The sequence below is a fragment of the Eublepharis macularius genome, chromosome 7 (genome assembly GCF_028583425.1).
Source record: "Eublepharis macularius isolate TG4126 chromosome 7, MPM_Emac_v1.0, whole genome shotgun sequence".
In the NCBI taxonomy this organism is placed as follows: Eukaryota; Metazoa; Chordata; class Lepidosauria; order Squamata; family Eublepharidae; genus Eublepharis; species Eublepharis macularius.
In genome coordinates, this window is record NC_072796.1 from 69877472 (window position 1) to 69892318 (window position 14847).

The window sequence follows — 14847 nt, forward strand, 5'->3', positions numbered from 1 at the left end:
TGCAGTGAAATAACACACAGTGGAATCCTAAACAGAGTTGAAGTCAATAAGCTAAGAAGGGTATAACTGTTTAAGATTCCACCATCACACTCCTTCATATAAAAGTAAAAAATAGCTGTACCTTCACAAGATGCTACATGTCCCTTCAAATGCATTGATACATTTGTAGGTCCAAAGGTCCCATCAATTTTTAGTTAATAGCCTTCAAGCAAACATAATACAGAAACCCACACATTCAGTGCAGCTGCAGAGGGCCATATCTCTATCATATCTGACCAGAGAGCAGTTCCCCTGGAGAAACTGATTGCTTTGGAGGGCAGACTATATAACATCACATCCCTGATAAGCTCCTTCCCTTCCCCAAACTCCAACCACCTCAGGCTCCACCCCCCAAATCTCAAGGAATTTTCCAACCTGGAGCTAGCAACCCTATTCACACTCCTAAAAATGTAATGAAGTAAAACTCTGTTTACAAAAGCTTGTGTGGGAATAAATTTTGTTAAGCCTTTGAAGGTGCTACTCAACTGTTTTATTTAAAAATCTTACCTAACATTGTTAAAAATTATGTGTTGCCCTTTAAAAAATTTAATTCCATTATTTCACAATAAGTAATGTTTGTAATTAGCACAAATATCAAACATGTTGATGATTAAAACCTTGTTTGCCTAATAAACTCAATGCTTGACCAGTATTTGACCCATCAATTCACCAACTCAACACAGATATTTTAATATGTAGCATTAACCTTTTTTGTGCTGTTTCTGATCAATTAATCAATTAATAAAACATGGCCTAGACACAACCCAGGCATTAGGAGTCACCATAAGGGGAGCATCTGCCAAGGCCCAAGCACTGCTACTACAGATATTTGAAGAGGCCTCAGTAGGAATCTCCCACAATATTAAGCAAAATGCCTTGAGGGAGCCCAGCATGACTCCTTTAACCTCACTGGTGCTGATAAGGCTAGGAGTAGAAGTATGAAAAGCCATTCCCTGTGTGAGGATGTCATGTTTAGCAAGTCAGCCACTAGAAGACGTCAGCCAGGCCCCTCAAAAAACTAGAGCCAGCTCTATGTAGACACGGTGGCGTGGTTAAAATAACCGTTTTTCACAGAGGGACTCTCTTGTGTGTTTCACAGGGGTGATAAATTTTCTTGTCAGTCTAGGGTTGCCAGGTCCCCTTGGTTGCAAACCAGGGAATGAGGGGGCATATGGGGGAAACTTATTGTGCGCAGCTCTCTGGAGTAGTATTACCATCCTCCAGGTGGTGCCTGGAGATCTGGAATTACAACTGATCTCCAGCCAACAGAGACCAGTTCCCCTGGAGATGGTTGCCGTGGAGGGCAGAGTATATGCCATTTCACCTTGCTACCCTACCTCCCCAAACCCTGCCCTCTCCATGTTCCATCCCCCAAATCTCCAAGAATTTCCCAACCCATAGCTAGAAACCCTACTCTGGAGCCTTCATTGTTGCTCCAGGAATAACATAATTCCCGGTGTGACAAGGAAGGGATGGCCCCCGAACCGGGGTATTTTTGCTTAAAATCAGAGCTCCCATTCTCCTCAACTTTTCCAGGCCAGGGAAGAGGTGGCAGGTGGCAGTGGCTCGGAGCCCCAATCAGAGGACTGGGAGCCCTATGTCACATCTATTTATTTATTTATTTATATTCAATTTATATTCTGCCCTCCCCACAACAGCAGGCTCAGGACGGATTACAACTGACATACCGTCTAAAATTACATTACAGTTTATACCATTTAAAACCATAACACATTTTAAATACCGTAACTAAAGTGCATATACACACACACAGCGGCACAATGATCCAACCAACCACACTTTAACTATCTCCAGAGCATTGTGGCAGGGAATATGTGAGAGATGGAGAGTGTCACTAGTAAGGAGGGCATGTGTTATGCTCACCCGGCCAGGGGGCACCGCCTAGCATTGACCATATGTCTGGCAGAACAGCTCTTTCTTACAGGCCCAGCGGAAAGATGATAAATCCCACCAGGCCCTGGTCTCATTGGACAGAGCATTCCACCAGGCTGGGGCCAAGACTGAAAAGGCCCTGGCCGATGCCAGACAGGCCTCCCTGGGGCCAGGGATCTTTAACAGGTGTTTATCACTGGAATGGAGAGTCCTCTGGGGTTCATATGGGGAGAGGCGGTCCCGCAGATACCAGTCCAAGCCCGCATCTATCTGTCATTTTGTCAGTTACTATCTTAATTTTAAATATACAATTATACCTCTAAAAATATAGAATCTTAGATAGCTACTGTAAGACAATTTAAGCAATTTTTAATGTATTACTGTTAATACAGATCATAGTTTTGGAATTGGGTGCATCAATATGTTAATGATACCTGTACTGTTAGTATTTAAATAAGTTAGTTTTTTCCTGCTTACTCATATGCGGTTTTTTGAGTTGTTGCTGTTAGTTAAAACGCAGGCCTCTGAGGAAAGGAGAGGGACTAGATGGTAGAGTTAAATGGATGGAGTTACATGTGATTGGATAGTTGCAGTACCCTACAGGGCAGAATGAACTGTAGTTTTTTAGTTAATGTTCTTAGAGAAAATATTGGTTCTGGCCAAAGCAGGCAATCCCTGTGAAGCCTGAACTGTTTGTGTGTTTCTGGTAAAAACAGGCAATCTTTGTGTCCGCATGTTCTTGAGAGAAATTTATTCTGCCAAGTTGAATGAACCTGTGTGTTTCTTAGGATTTGAGTCCAGTGGCACCTTAAGAGACCAACAAGATTTTGAGAGTAAGCTTTTAAGAGTCAGAGCTCCCTTCTTCAGACACCAGACAGATCTTCTTGGTAGTCATTATTAGAACAGCAGATTGGAATTGCTAGGCTGGCACCCTCTTAATTTAACATTTAGTTTGTAAGTTATATCCCTTCTAGTTGCAGCTGACCTAGCTATGTTGATCCGTGCCTCTTCACCCTCTAGTTAGATTGTAGTAATATGCTAGTAATAGACTGTCCTTGGATACAACTTGAAAGTTTCAGCTAATGTATGAATGCACAGCTCACCTTAGTCACTGTGATTGCACTGCAATTTTGAATTAAGTGTACTACTTCCCTTTTTGTTTTCAGGCTCACTTTCAAGAGCCTCAAGTTTTCAGGCTCACTTATTTTTAAAGTTATTCATGTGGTAAGTCACATATATTTGAAAGATCACTTCTTCCTGTGTATGCCAATTAGTCTTCTCTGCCGGTTGTACCTTCCATTCAGGAGGCAAGTTATAATGAAGTTGTGATCCAGCATTCTGCAACATCATGTCAACTCTACAAATACTAGTTTACTTTTTATTAACTTTCAAAAACCAGTTCTTTTTCTATGGATTTTTTTTTTGTTAAATACTGGTTTTCAGTTCAAACACTTCTTTGATGTTGACTGGCGAAATTTAAATCTTGACCTATCTGAAAGCTGCACTATTCCTAAGTCAGAACGTTGTCACTTTTAGTTAATAAAAGAAGTGAATCAAAGTAATACCAACAAATCTATAATTATTACTGTTATCTTCTGTAAAGGAAAAACTAAAAACCTTCCAGGCACTATCTTGCCTGGAAGATATCTTGTGACTATCTTGCCGTAGGTTTTGTTTTCCACTTTAGACTCAGAAACCCTCCTTATGTCCCCACAGCCTCCCCCCCATTCCCGATGCCTTTCCAGTCAAACCTACCCCCCGCCTAAAATCTACTAACTCAGCCTAAACGTTTAAAAAACATTGAAGCGGCATGAAGGCTCCTCCGTGTGCGCGCTATAGGAATGGAGACCCGAACAGGGCAACTGTGAAATCACGAAGGGAACAAAAAGTTTGAGCTGATTCGACTATCGCCTTTTCCTCTGAGAGAGACGGATGTTAGCACGAGCGCTAATTATTGAACATATCATTATCCTCCTCTTTGGTGGCGATGAGAAAAAGCAGCCGCTCGAACAGGGCCTTGAGCACAGACGCGACTCCCTAACAAAGCCAGACCGTCAGCTTCGCGCGGCAACGCGTGCCCCGTCCATAGCTAGAGCGCGAGAATCCGCCCCGCCAACGGGCGTGCTCCGGGCGCGAGCCCGCTCAGGAGACCGAAAGAACGCCTTCAGGCCTCCCTCCCCACCACCTTTTTTTCTCAACCGCAGCTCCCGCCTTCTCCCTGCGGGGGGCGCGCCCTACTCGCATCGCGCATGCACGTTCCCGCCTCCGGCGCGCGCCCTCCCCGCTCGCGCGCGCGCTGTTATGCTCGTGCTGGAAACGGCCGTAACGGTCAGAGAGACGCGCGCCAGTTCCCCCTAAACCCCCCTTCCCCCCAAACCCCCCAAATTCCTTGCTTGGAGCAAAGAGCCGGTACCCCCCGACTCGTTTTCCCCCTCGCGCGAAACGTGGCGCCGGCAAGGTAAGCGCGGAGGCGGCGGCGGGGGGAGGGAATCCATGCGCGCGCGCTCGACGACAGGCTGCGGCGAAGCCTGGAGCCGTGGAGGTGGGGGGAGGGCACGAGAGAGGGGGAGGGAGGTGCGCCGGAGAGGCTCCGCCGCGCGCCGTTCCCCTTCCATTACGCTCTGCGCGCGCCGCACGTCTCGGGGCCGGCGGGCTGCCCCGCGCGGCTCGGGCAGGTCTGAGGAAGCGCGGTTGTAGTGCCGCTTTCCGAGCTTGCGGCGCGGTCCCGCGGAGGAGTGCAGCAACGAGCCCGCCGCTCGCTCCAGGGAAAAAAAAACCCGTTTGTTGTTCGGCCGTGCCGCAGCCCCCTCAGCCCTGCAGTCGACCGGCCAGGGGAAGCGCGAGCGAGCTCTGCGGCGAGCCTAGCGGCGGGAGGGGCTCAAAGCGGAAGCCGCTTTTCTCCGCTCCCGCGCGCGCCCCAGCTTTTCCCAGCTGAGGGGTGACGGGCGCCGCGCGCCTGCGTGTGTTAGTGCGCACTCCCTCCCTGGCTCAGCGGCAGTCCCGTCTCGGCGGGGCACAGGCAGGCAGAAAGGCCTGCGCGGGCATTAGCGCGCATGCACCAATTCGAGTCTCCGCAGTGCACGTCTCATGGTTACTCGCACGGAGCCGGCGTTGACGCTCGCTCGCTGGCTTACGTGCACGTACAGCGTGCACGCTTTCGCCTGCAAAGTGGCCGCGGGGGGGGGGGATTGCCCATCTATTCAGCGCGAAGCAAAAGAGACTGAGGAGCATAATAGCCTCGGCACTGTTAAAACTAACACATTTTTATGCGGATATAAACTTCTATGGATTAAAACCTTCGTATTCAAATAGGCCCTTGTCCATAAAATGTTATTCTGCAGTAAAATTTCGTTCGTTTGCTAACTTGCTGCAAAGCTTTTTTCCTGCAAAATGGCTACTTTTCTGGAATCACAATTTTAGAAATACTGATTTTCCCTCACGTTATGATTTCAGTTCATTTATCTCAAGCACAACTTTGTAGAAAACCATTCTGAATTAAAAATATACCTGTTTCCTGGCAGTTGTTGAGATTGTGATAACAATACTGCAAACATTGATATAATTGTGGTCTGCTTTTTAAAAACAAAAAAAATATGAATTTAATTGGTTAGCTGCCTACACTCTATGATAAAGTTTGCTTAGTCAGACTGAGTGCTTGCTTATTGGTCAACCTATTAACACCATAATCTTAAATGCATTTACTTGGAAGTAAGCCTTACTGATTTCAATAGCATCTATTTAGGATTGCATTATGAAGTTAGAAAGTACCATGTACAGTAAAAAACTAATTCTATTATCTTCTTTAGGATGTTTTATTGTATTTCATTATTTTCCAGTATAAATAAAGCTCAATTTTTATCAACAGGACAATAAAACCCTTTATATATTTGTTCAAAGGAAGTGACTATCAACAGGGATGTTACTAAGGAGTTCAAGAGCACTCTTATAATATGTAAACAGTGGGTGCTTTACTATATTAATCCTTTTTGTGTTTCAGATGATGTCTGCTGAAATATCTGCTTAAGGTGTTCTATTGCCCCCTTTCCTTAAAATCAACAAGATCAATGATATTCCTTTGGTGGTACATCTCATTTTTTGCATCTTTATTTTGCTCGTTTAAAGAGCGCTTTTCTTTAAGTCAAAGGGAGCCAAACAATGTAAGAAAATTAGATATTAAATTCCATCTAATCTCCACATTCATAAATCTGAGTTTTTTGCCAGTTGTCTTATGAATAAACAAAAAGCAGTGCCCTCCCCCCTGTTCAAGTCCAGCACTGGACTGACTGGTATCTGGGAAGCTGAAGTGAAAAGGGAAACAATAGTTGTTGTTTTTTTCATCTAGAGTCTCTAGGGTCTAAAAATATTCATTTCCCTAGGACTACAGTGATGAAAAGTAAAAGAGTCCCTGAACATAGGTAGGTCCCTTTGTAAGATCAGCATGCAGTATATCGTCCCTCCCCCTTTCTACAACTATTTGTATGATTACAAAGCCCTACATCTAACTGGCAAGTGGATGCTGTACTTTGCTGATTTAAAAGATTATTTAGCATCAGACTATCTTGTGTATCAAAATAAATTATTTGCTTTTTTTGAGGTGTAACCTGACCCCTAACAAAGGTCACATGACTGATACTCAAAGGTAAGTCATGGGAGGATTTTACGTGGAATTGAAAATTGAGTAGCTTGATCAGTCACAGTGCATCCAGTCATAAAAACTGCTTGTGGAGGGAACTATGTGACCTGTTATGTAGCTTGCCCTTGATGTACACAACTTTGAGGATTCCGCCATTCGAAATATCTTACTGATTTCAATGAAGGCATCTATGTAGAGATGCTTGAGATTATATAGTGAATGACTGTGCACATGAGTTTACTGTTTTGTACAATATGCAAAAAATGCTTTTTGTGCTTAATATGTGATTTTTTAATTATTTTGAGAATGTTTTCTACTAGTTTTCTAAATAACTTTAAATATATAATTAAAAGAAATTGATAAAGATAATGTTCTTTTAAACATTCCCCATCTTTTTTTTCTTTCAGGTTTAGGTTGCCAAGGATAAAGGATAATCTGCTGTCAAAACTTTGCTCAAATAATAAGAAAAGAGCATTCATTGTTCATGGTACAGTCTAAATATTTCCTTTTTCACTTTTTTATTCACCATGTGATTGCATATTAAGTTTCACAGATGGATTATGGCCAGGTAGAGAAAGGAGAGTTTTGTTCTCCTTACTTATGTCCATCACCCACCCACCCCGGTTCTTTACATTCTCTTTGCTACAGTCCACTCCAAATCAGCATTTTGTTGCTGCACTTCCAGCACAGTTGGTCAGGGAAGAATGGCTTGCTCTTCTAGGTTGCTGAGCATCCAGTCAAGGCCACAGTCTTTGTACATGCTTGGCCATGCTCAGCCTTAAATCAACTGATGTTTGGCAACTCTTTGGTAAGATACTTCAGCCTTACATTACTGAAGTCCACAGTTCAGTTGTTAAATTTCTTAATGAAGAAAGCTTATACAATAACAGTAATCAGATTTATCCGTGTTTGTTAAAGTTTATTAATGGTGTCATGATTCCCTTTCTGTTGTATAGTTAGAGTTTGCCTTTAACCCTCTTCTTCTTACATCCTCTGGGTAGATAATGCTGCAACCAGGAATTATATTCCAAATGAATTAATTTAAATTTCCCCCTGAATAACGTGCCCAAGCATCAGGCTCCTTCATGGGACTATGTGGCCCTAAGGATAGGAATGGGATATATAGGAATCACATATACACAACGCAAAATAGGTAAAGGAGGAGCAGACACCAGAATGAAGAACAAAAACACAAAATAAACTTATTTTTAGATGAAGAGTATGGGTTTTGCATTATTTCTTAAGCTTGATGGTTTCAAAGATAGTTATCTGTTCTTAACGTTTCTTTACATATGCTCAGTCACACAGGTCTTCTTTATGAGAATAAACTCCACACAGACAGATTCATTCAGGCCTTTCCACACAGCTTGTCTGATTTAGACAGCCCAATCTCTCACTCAGATATACATAGACTTTCTCTCTCAGGGGCACACAGTTTGCCTGCTTCAGACTGAATGAATGTTTTCTCTCAGGCACACACAGTTCCGGCTTTCACACAGGATGCCTAACTGAACTAGAATGAGAATCTCCTCAGGCTTCCACACAGGTTGCCTGCTTTGCCCAGACTGAATATTCTCTCTCAGACATACACAGTTCACTCTGCCCCTAGAGTACTGGTCCTGTCCAATCAGATTTCACTCCAGTCACACTTCTCAACCCCTCCCATATTTTCAGTCATCAACCAATCATCTCACTTACTCATGCCTCTCACCCTCATTCTTCATCTGTAACACAGCAAGCATTTAAAGAAACACACACACTTAAATCATTACAAATGGCTTTTAAAACAATTATCAAATTTAATAGAATTTGAATCTAGTGACATTTCTCACAGTGTCTCAACTTTTTAGAATGACTTGTAAAACAACATTTTAATAATTTTTTTCTATAGGAGTTTTTCCTCAGTATGTCTGAAACCATTAAGTATAATGACGACGATCACAAAACTGTGTTTCTGAAAACATTAAATGAACAGCGATTGGAAGGAGAATTTTGTGACATAGCTATTGTTGTAGAAGACGTGAAGTTCAGAGCCCACAGGTGTGTGCTCGCTGCTTGCAGTACCTACTTTAAAAAGCTTTTCAAAAAACTGGAAGTTGATAGCTCATCAGTGATAGAGATAGATTTCCTTCGCTCTGATATATTTGAGGAAGTTTTGAATTATATGTACACAGCCAAGATTTCAGTTAAGAAAGAAGATGTAAACTTAATGATGTCATCTGGTCAAATTCTTGGTATTAGATTTTTGGATAAACTCTGCTCTCAAAAACGTGACGTTTCCAGTCCAGAAGATAACTCACAATCAAAAAATAAGTATTGTCTTAAAATAAATCGATCAATTGGTGAATCTAATGATAACCAAGATGATGAAGTGGAAGAAATTGGAGATCATGATGATAGCCCATCAGATATGACAATGGAAGGGACTCCTCCTAGTCAAGAAGATGGAAAATCACCAACTGCCACTTTAAGGGTTCAGGAAGCTATTTTGAAAGAGTTGGGGAGTGAAGAGGTTCGAAAGGTAAATTGCTATGGTCAGGAAGTAGAGTCCATAGAGACTGCAGAAACAAAAGAATTAGGATCTCAGACTCCTCAAGCTCTAGCGTTTAATGATGGCATAAGTGAGGTAAAGGATGAACAGACCCCAGCATGGACAACAGCAGCTGGTGACATGAAGTTTGAATATTTGCTTTATGGTCACAGGGAACAGATTGCATGTCAGGCCTGTGGCAAGACATTTTCTGATGAAGCACGATTGAGAAAACATGAAAAGCTTCATACTGCTGATAGACCATTTGTTTGTGAAATGTGCACTAAAGGCTTTACTACTCAAGCTCACTTGAAAGAACACCTAAAAATCCACACAGGTTACAAGCCTTATAGCTGTGAAGTATGTGGAAAGTCTTTTATCCGTGCTCCAGATCTAAAGAAGCACGAAAGAGTTCACAGTAATGAAAGGCCATTTGCGTGCCACATGTGTGATAAAGCATTCAAGCACAAGTCCCATCTGAAAGACCATGAACGAAGACACAGAGGAGAAAAGCCTTTTGTGTGTAGCTCTTGTACTAAAGCTTTTGCCAAAGCATCTGATTTAAAAAGACATGAGAACAATATGCACAGTGAAAGGAAACAGGTAACCACTACCAGTGCTCTTCAGAGTGAAACAGAACAGTTACAGGCAGCAGCTATGGCTGCTGAAGCAGAACAGCAACTTGAAACTATAGCCTGTAATTAAAGGTGTAAGTAGCAGTGTGTTGAAAAATGTTTGATAAATCACCATTGGAAAATATTTTTAAAGGGATTTAAAGAGTAAGAAAAATAGTTTGCAGCAAAGAGCACTCCATCAGTGACCTTAAATGTGGGATAAAGTCTTGATTTAGAATGTTAATCTTACATAAATAAAAATTGGAGTCAGTTTCTTGCCAGTACTTTACTTCTCTATTAAAATTCTTTTTTTTTCCAGTGCATGCCCAGTCCCCATTAGAATAAACTCTATGCATGTGGAATGGACATCTTTACACTCCAATGCACAGCAAAATTAAGCCAAACTATATGAATTTCAACTATTTATTATTTCAATTCCTTTAATATCCCAGTCCTAAATCCAAGTAATCTATAACTTGCTTTAGATTAGCTGTGTTCTCTTTGGATGAGAAATGGTGAGGTGCTGAGTGAAAGGGGAAGAAACTATTTCATTATGGGCTCTTTGGACTGCAGTACTTGTGTGGAAATAAGCCTCATAGAAATCAGTAGAAATAAGGTCTATATACTTATGGCAATCAGTTTAAATCCATGTCCTTTGGTTTCATTGGCCTGCAGGTTGTACATTGAACACCTTAAAATTATGACTACCAAAATGAATCAGAGTAAGTGCAGGGATTCATTCAAAATTTTAGAAATACTATTTAAGCATTTCATCTAATACATCTTAACAGTTGTCTAATTCCAGCTTAATCTGCTGCAAATGGGTTGGATCTGAAGGTTCCATCCATTGGAGGAAGACCCCACCCTTAGCAGAATAGAAACTTTGGATCCAACCCTTATTTTTGTGAATTAATATAGCTGAGTGGACAACTGAAGAATGGGCATGCTGCTTTTTCTTTCCCCGCTCTGCCTGGTGAATTAGAATACCCTGATATTTCTGTTTTGCCTTCATCATGTACTTTAAGATACCAATCATATGTATACTCACTAGGGAATAAGCTCCGTCTACAGAGTGAGACTTGTTTCTGACCAATCATGCACAGGATTGGAGCAGTAAAGATATAGAATTTTCCTGTGTATTTGAGGAAGTGGTCTTCCACACTGCCAATGTGATTCTACAGGAGCTTCAAGGTCATGTCTGGCCCATTCCAGAACATTCTTCCTTACATAAGCATTCTAATTTAACCCTATTTTGTTTTTTCTAATCAGTGCCATGCAAGAGTAAGGAATGTCCATTCCTCTCAGTTGCTTTGTAGTGTTTAGTGTCACTGCAACAATTTTCTCCAAACCATTTCTTTTCTAAGCCCCCTTTCATGTTGCTTATGTGACTATTGCTGCAATCCAGGCCTCAAGGCAATAGCAAGAGTTACTGGCTGATTTGCTTGTTTTTGTCTTAATTGCATTCAAGTGATTAATTTTTTCTGATAGGGAACCCAAACATAAGACAGCAGACAGAAGAGGGTACAGCTGTTGCACCAGTGTTCATATAATGGAAGGCGATATTCACTAGCTGTACATGTAGGAACCAGTTGAGAAGCCACTAGGACGCTCAGGTCTGCATGAGTACTGCATGCCAATTCCCAATCCAATATGTTGTCCCTTGCACAAAGATATTTTATTCTAGTGCCAGAAGCTTTAGAGTAGAAAGCAGTGGGCATGGACAAAGAGGTCAACAAATATCATACAGAACTCCGAACTGTTCAGCCTTTTTTTATTCAAAACAGCTCAAGGGGGAGAGATTCATACAACAATGAGCTGCAATCAGTCTTTACCGTCCCTTCACAAGTTTGATCTTAAGTGGCTGAACAATCTTGCTGTAGTAGCAGTAGTAGCAGGCAGTTCAGAGGATCCAGCTATTAGAGATGAGTTCACTATAACACAGTTTAAAAGGCTCCAGACTCTAGTTCTCACTGAGGTGGTAATTTTATGGCTGGGCCATACAATTTCAGATTGCAAGTAATAGCTCACATGATTGGATACGCCTTACAAAAAAAATACCTACAGATGACAAACTAGCAGGTCAGAGGAATATATATATATATATATTTAAAATAAGGAAAACAGTCACATGAGTCACCATGTACCTTTGAAGCAGAATGGCCCATACATAAGTTCTGAGATAATTCAGGGTCATTTTCAGGAATCTAGTGGAATACAATGTGTAAACCTGCAGAATAGAAAGAGGCATGTTATAACACTATTCCCTTTTGATTGACAAAAATTAAAATTACAGTGCTGTTTTGCTTCTTGTTATTTTTCCTACTTTAAAAAAAATAGGTATTGTATTGTGGCAAGCTATATCACAACTAGTTGCACTATTCAGTGTTTTGAGATTTACATCCTAGTCATGAGCCTATCTGCTTGGAAGTAAGCTTCCTCGAGTTCAACTGGACGGACAAACTAGTAAGTGAGCTTAGGGTTGCAGCTTGGTACCAGAGCTTAGAAGGCACAGTTATGAAATCATTGCTTCACAAAATCACCAGATTTGGACAACAAGTTCATATACATTTCTTAAAGCAGCTCTCCAGAAAAGAGTTCCAGGGAGAGAATCCTTAAAAAAATTGGTAGAGAATTTCTGTCTGGGATATTTTCTGAAAAAAGAAACAGAATTTTTTTGAGATTCTTTCAAAATATAGTGCTCCCCCACTTTTTAATAAAAGTGGGATTTAAAATGCAAAAATCAGATATCAGATAGGCTTTCAGAGATTTCACTGATCATAATTTCATTTGTAATGAACTGTAGGATGGGATGTCTGTTTCTTGTGTTAAAAGAGAAGCTGGTAAGTCAGTTACAGACTTTGAAGAATTTTCTCAACACCTGTAAGATTTGTTTACATACTATTATCAAGATTACATTTAAAATAGCATCAGACAAAATGTGTTGTATTAACATCAGGTTAGAATAAGTTCCTAGAGTATGTATTTATAAATTATTGTGTGGCAAATCAACTTTTGCATTTCTAAATAGAAATTAAGATTAACATTTTTAATTATTAGAATAAAAATCATCTAACTATTGATCTTTGTTATACTGTCATTGTGCTTCATAGTTATATTTAAAATGCCAACAGTTTGAAAATGATCTTGTAAATAAAATGTGACTATTTTAGAATATGTAAACTTTGTCTGTATATTTTTACAGAACATTTTGATACATTGGTTTTAACTTACCTAAACAGCTTCCATACACAAAAGTAATCTAAATGCCAGTTCACAGATTACAAAATCCATGTGGCAGACACATGGGGAGTTTGAATCAGATGTATCTCTAGAGTTCTTTACTGGGTAAGAGCGCAACCCAGATGGAGATCATAGTGTGCAGGAAGTGTGAAGTTAACCCACTATTTTTCTGACCTGAAAAGGCCCCAAGGAGCTGCTGTTTGTCCCATTGAAAAAGGTAAACAACAACGGGCGGCCCCGGTACCAATATAAAGCAAAACAACCAAACCGGGACTCTACAGTCTTAGGAGCCAAAATATACTCTAATTTTCTGTATTATAAAGTGCGAACAGTGCAATAAATAGAAACATGAATACAGAATACGTTATACAAATTTTTAGAAGTGCCAAAATACAAAACTACAGAGTCCAAGCATATATACATATATCACAGTGTTTCTGTTGTCCGGAATCGTCAGGAAAATTTTTATAAAGTGCCAGTTGCCAGTTGCCAGTACATCAAAGGGAGCCGGTAGGTAGGGAGTTGTGCACAGTACTTATATATTCACAGTCCATAAATATGAATGTAATTAAACGAACGCCAACGGGGGTTTGCTTGCAAATATCATTAACCCGTTTCGTGAGTACCACGACTCACTTCCTCCTGGGCTTAAGGCAATTCGGACTGGTCATAAGTATGTTACAAGCACAAGGCATACTCTCCTACCACTCCACACATTCCACGGACATGTCTAAAAATTTGTATAACGTATTCTGTATTCATGTTTGTATTTATTGCACTGTTCGCACTTTATAATACAGAAAATTAGAGTATATTTTGGCTCCTAAGACTGCAAAAAGCACTGTACCATTTCGGGTGGGAGAAATGGCACACAGGGAAGGTGTAAGCCTGTTCTGTTTGTACACTGTGGTCCTGATGTGAGTTGGATGCCTGAGCAGTTAGGAACTGAAATGCCCTATTAACCTCTGACTGAAGACTAACTCATATCTGACTTTAGGTTGTGACATGAAGAACAATATGTGTGTATTTTGATACCAAGGAATACCATGTAAGTTAGCCAGTAAGTTAGCCCAATTGCATGGTGCCAACTGCAACGTTGGGCTCAGTTGCATGATGGGGAACCTGCAAGGGGAACCTGTATCCCCTTCCTTATACTATTTCCTCTTTCTCTTCTAGAAATCCCCATATTCTCACCTTTCCCTACTTCCTTCTGGCCTTCCCATCCACCTACTTTTTATCTGCCCCATCCAGGGCTTTTTTTCAGCTGGAATGTGGTGGAACGGAGTTCCAGCACCTCTTGAAAATAGTCACGTGGCCAGTGGCCCCACCCCCTGATTTCCAGACAGGGGAGCTTAGATTGCCCTCCGTGCTGCTCAGTGGCACGGAGGGCAATCTAAATTCCCCTCTGTCTGGAGATCAGGGGGCGGGGCCACCAGCCATGTGACCATTTTCGCTGAGGGTGATTTAAACTTTAAAATATTCCCTCCTTGTTCCAGCTGACACAAAGTGATGTCATTCTGCGGTACTGAGTTCCACCACCTCTTTTCCTAGAAAAAAGCCCTGGCCCCATCATATATTATTTCATATTTCAATATATTTATTGTTTAATTTATACCCTGCCTTTTTCCACAAAGGGGACCCAAAATTGTTTACAATATCCTCTCCATTTTATCCTCACAACCCTGTGAACTAGATTAGGCTGAGAGTGTATGGCAGTCACCCGGTGAGCTTCCTGAGCAGAGTGTTAACAAACCTGAGACTCCCAGAATCTCATCTGAAACACTAATCACTATACAACACTGGACTTCATGGGGTGGCTGCTGTTGAACAGTAGCAAGCAATTGAGCCTGAGTGAATCATGGAAGCCATGGTACCAAGTCGCCCAGTGGTTGCTGTCA

At 41.3% G+C, this 14847-nt stretch overlaps 1 protein-coding gene across 3 annotated transcripts; it reads left to right on the plus strand.

The window, feature by feature from the left end:
* The first annotated feature begins 4302 nt into the window (after nt 1-4302).
* On the plus strand, nt 4303-12883 carry ZBTB14 (zinc finger and BTB domain containing 14). Of its 3 annotated transcripts, none has more exons than XM_054985673.1 (4): nt 4303-4390; nt 6527-6571; nt 6973-7052; nt 8457-12883. In XM_054985673.1, exons 3-4 carry the CDS (start codon nt 7050-7052, stop codon nt 9798-9800), a joined length of 1347 nt encoding a protein of 448 aa, XP_054841648.1. In that variant the 5' UTR covers nt 4303-4390; nt 6527-6571; nt 6973-7049; the 3' UTR covers nt 9801-12883. The 3 variants fall into 3 exon arrangements, with proteins under 3 accessions (XP_054841648.1, XP_054841646.1, XP_054841647.1); XM_054985671.1 differs by having other exon boundaries at nt 4306-4390; nt 5930-6571; XM_054985672.1 differs by having other exon boundaries at nt 4321-4390; nt 6309-6571.
* Nucleotides 12884-14847: the final 1964 nt, after the last annotated feature.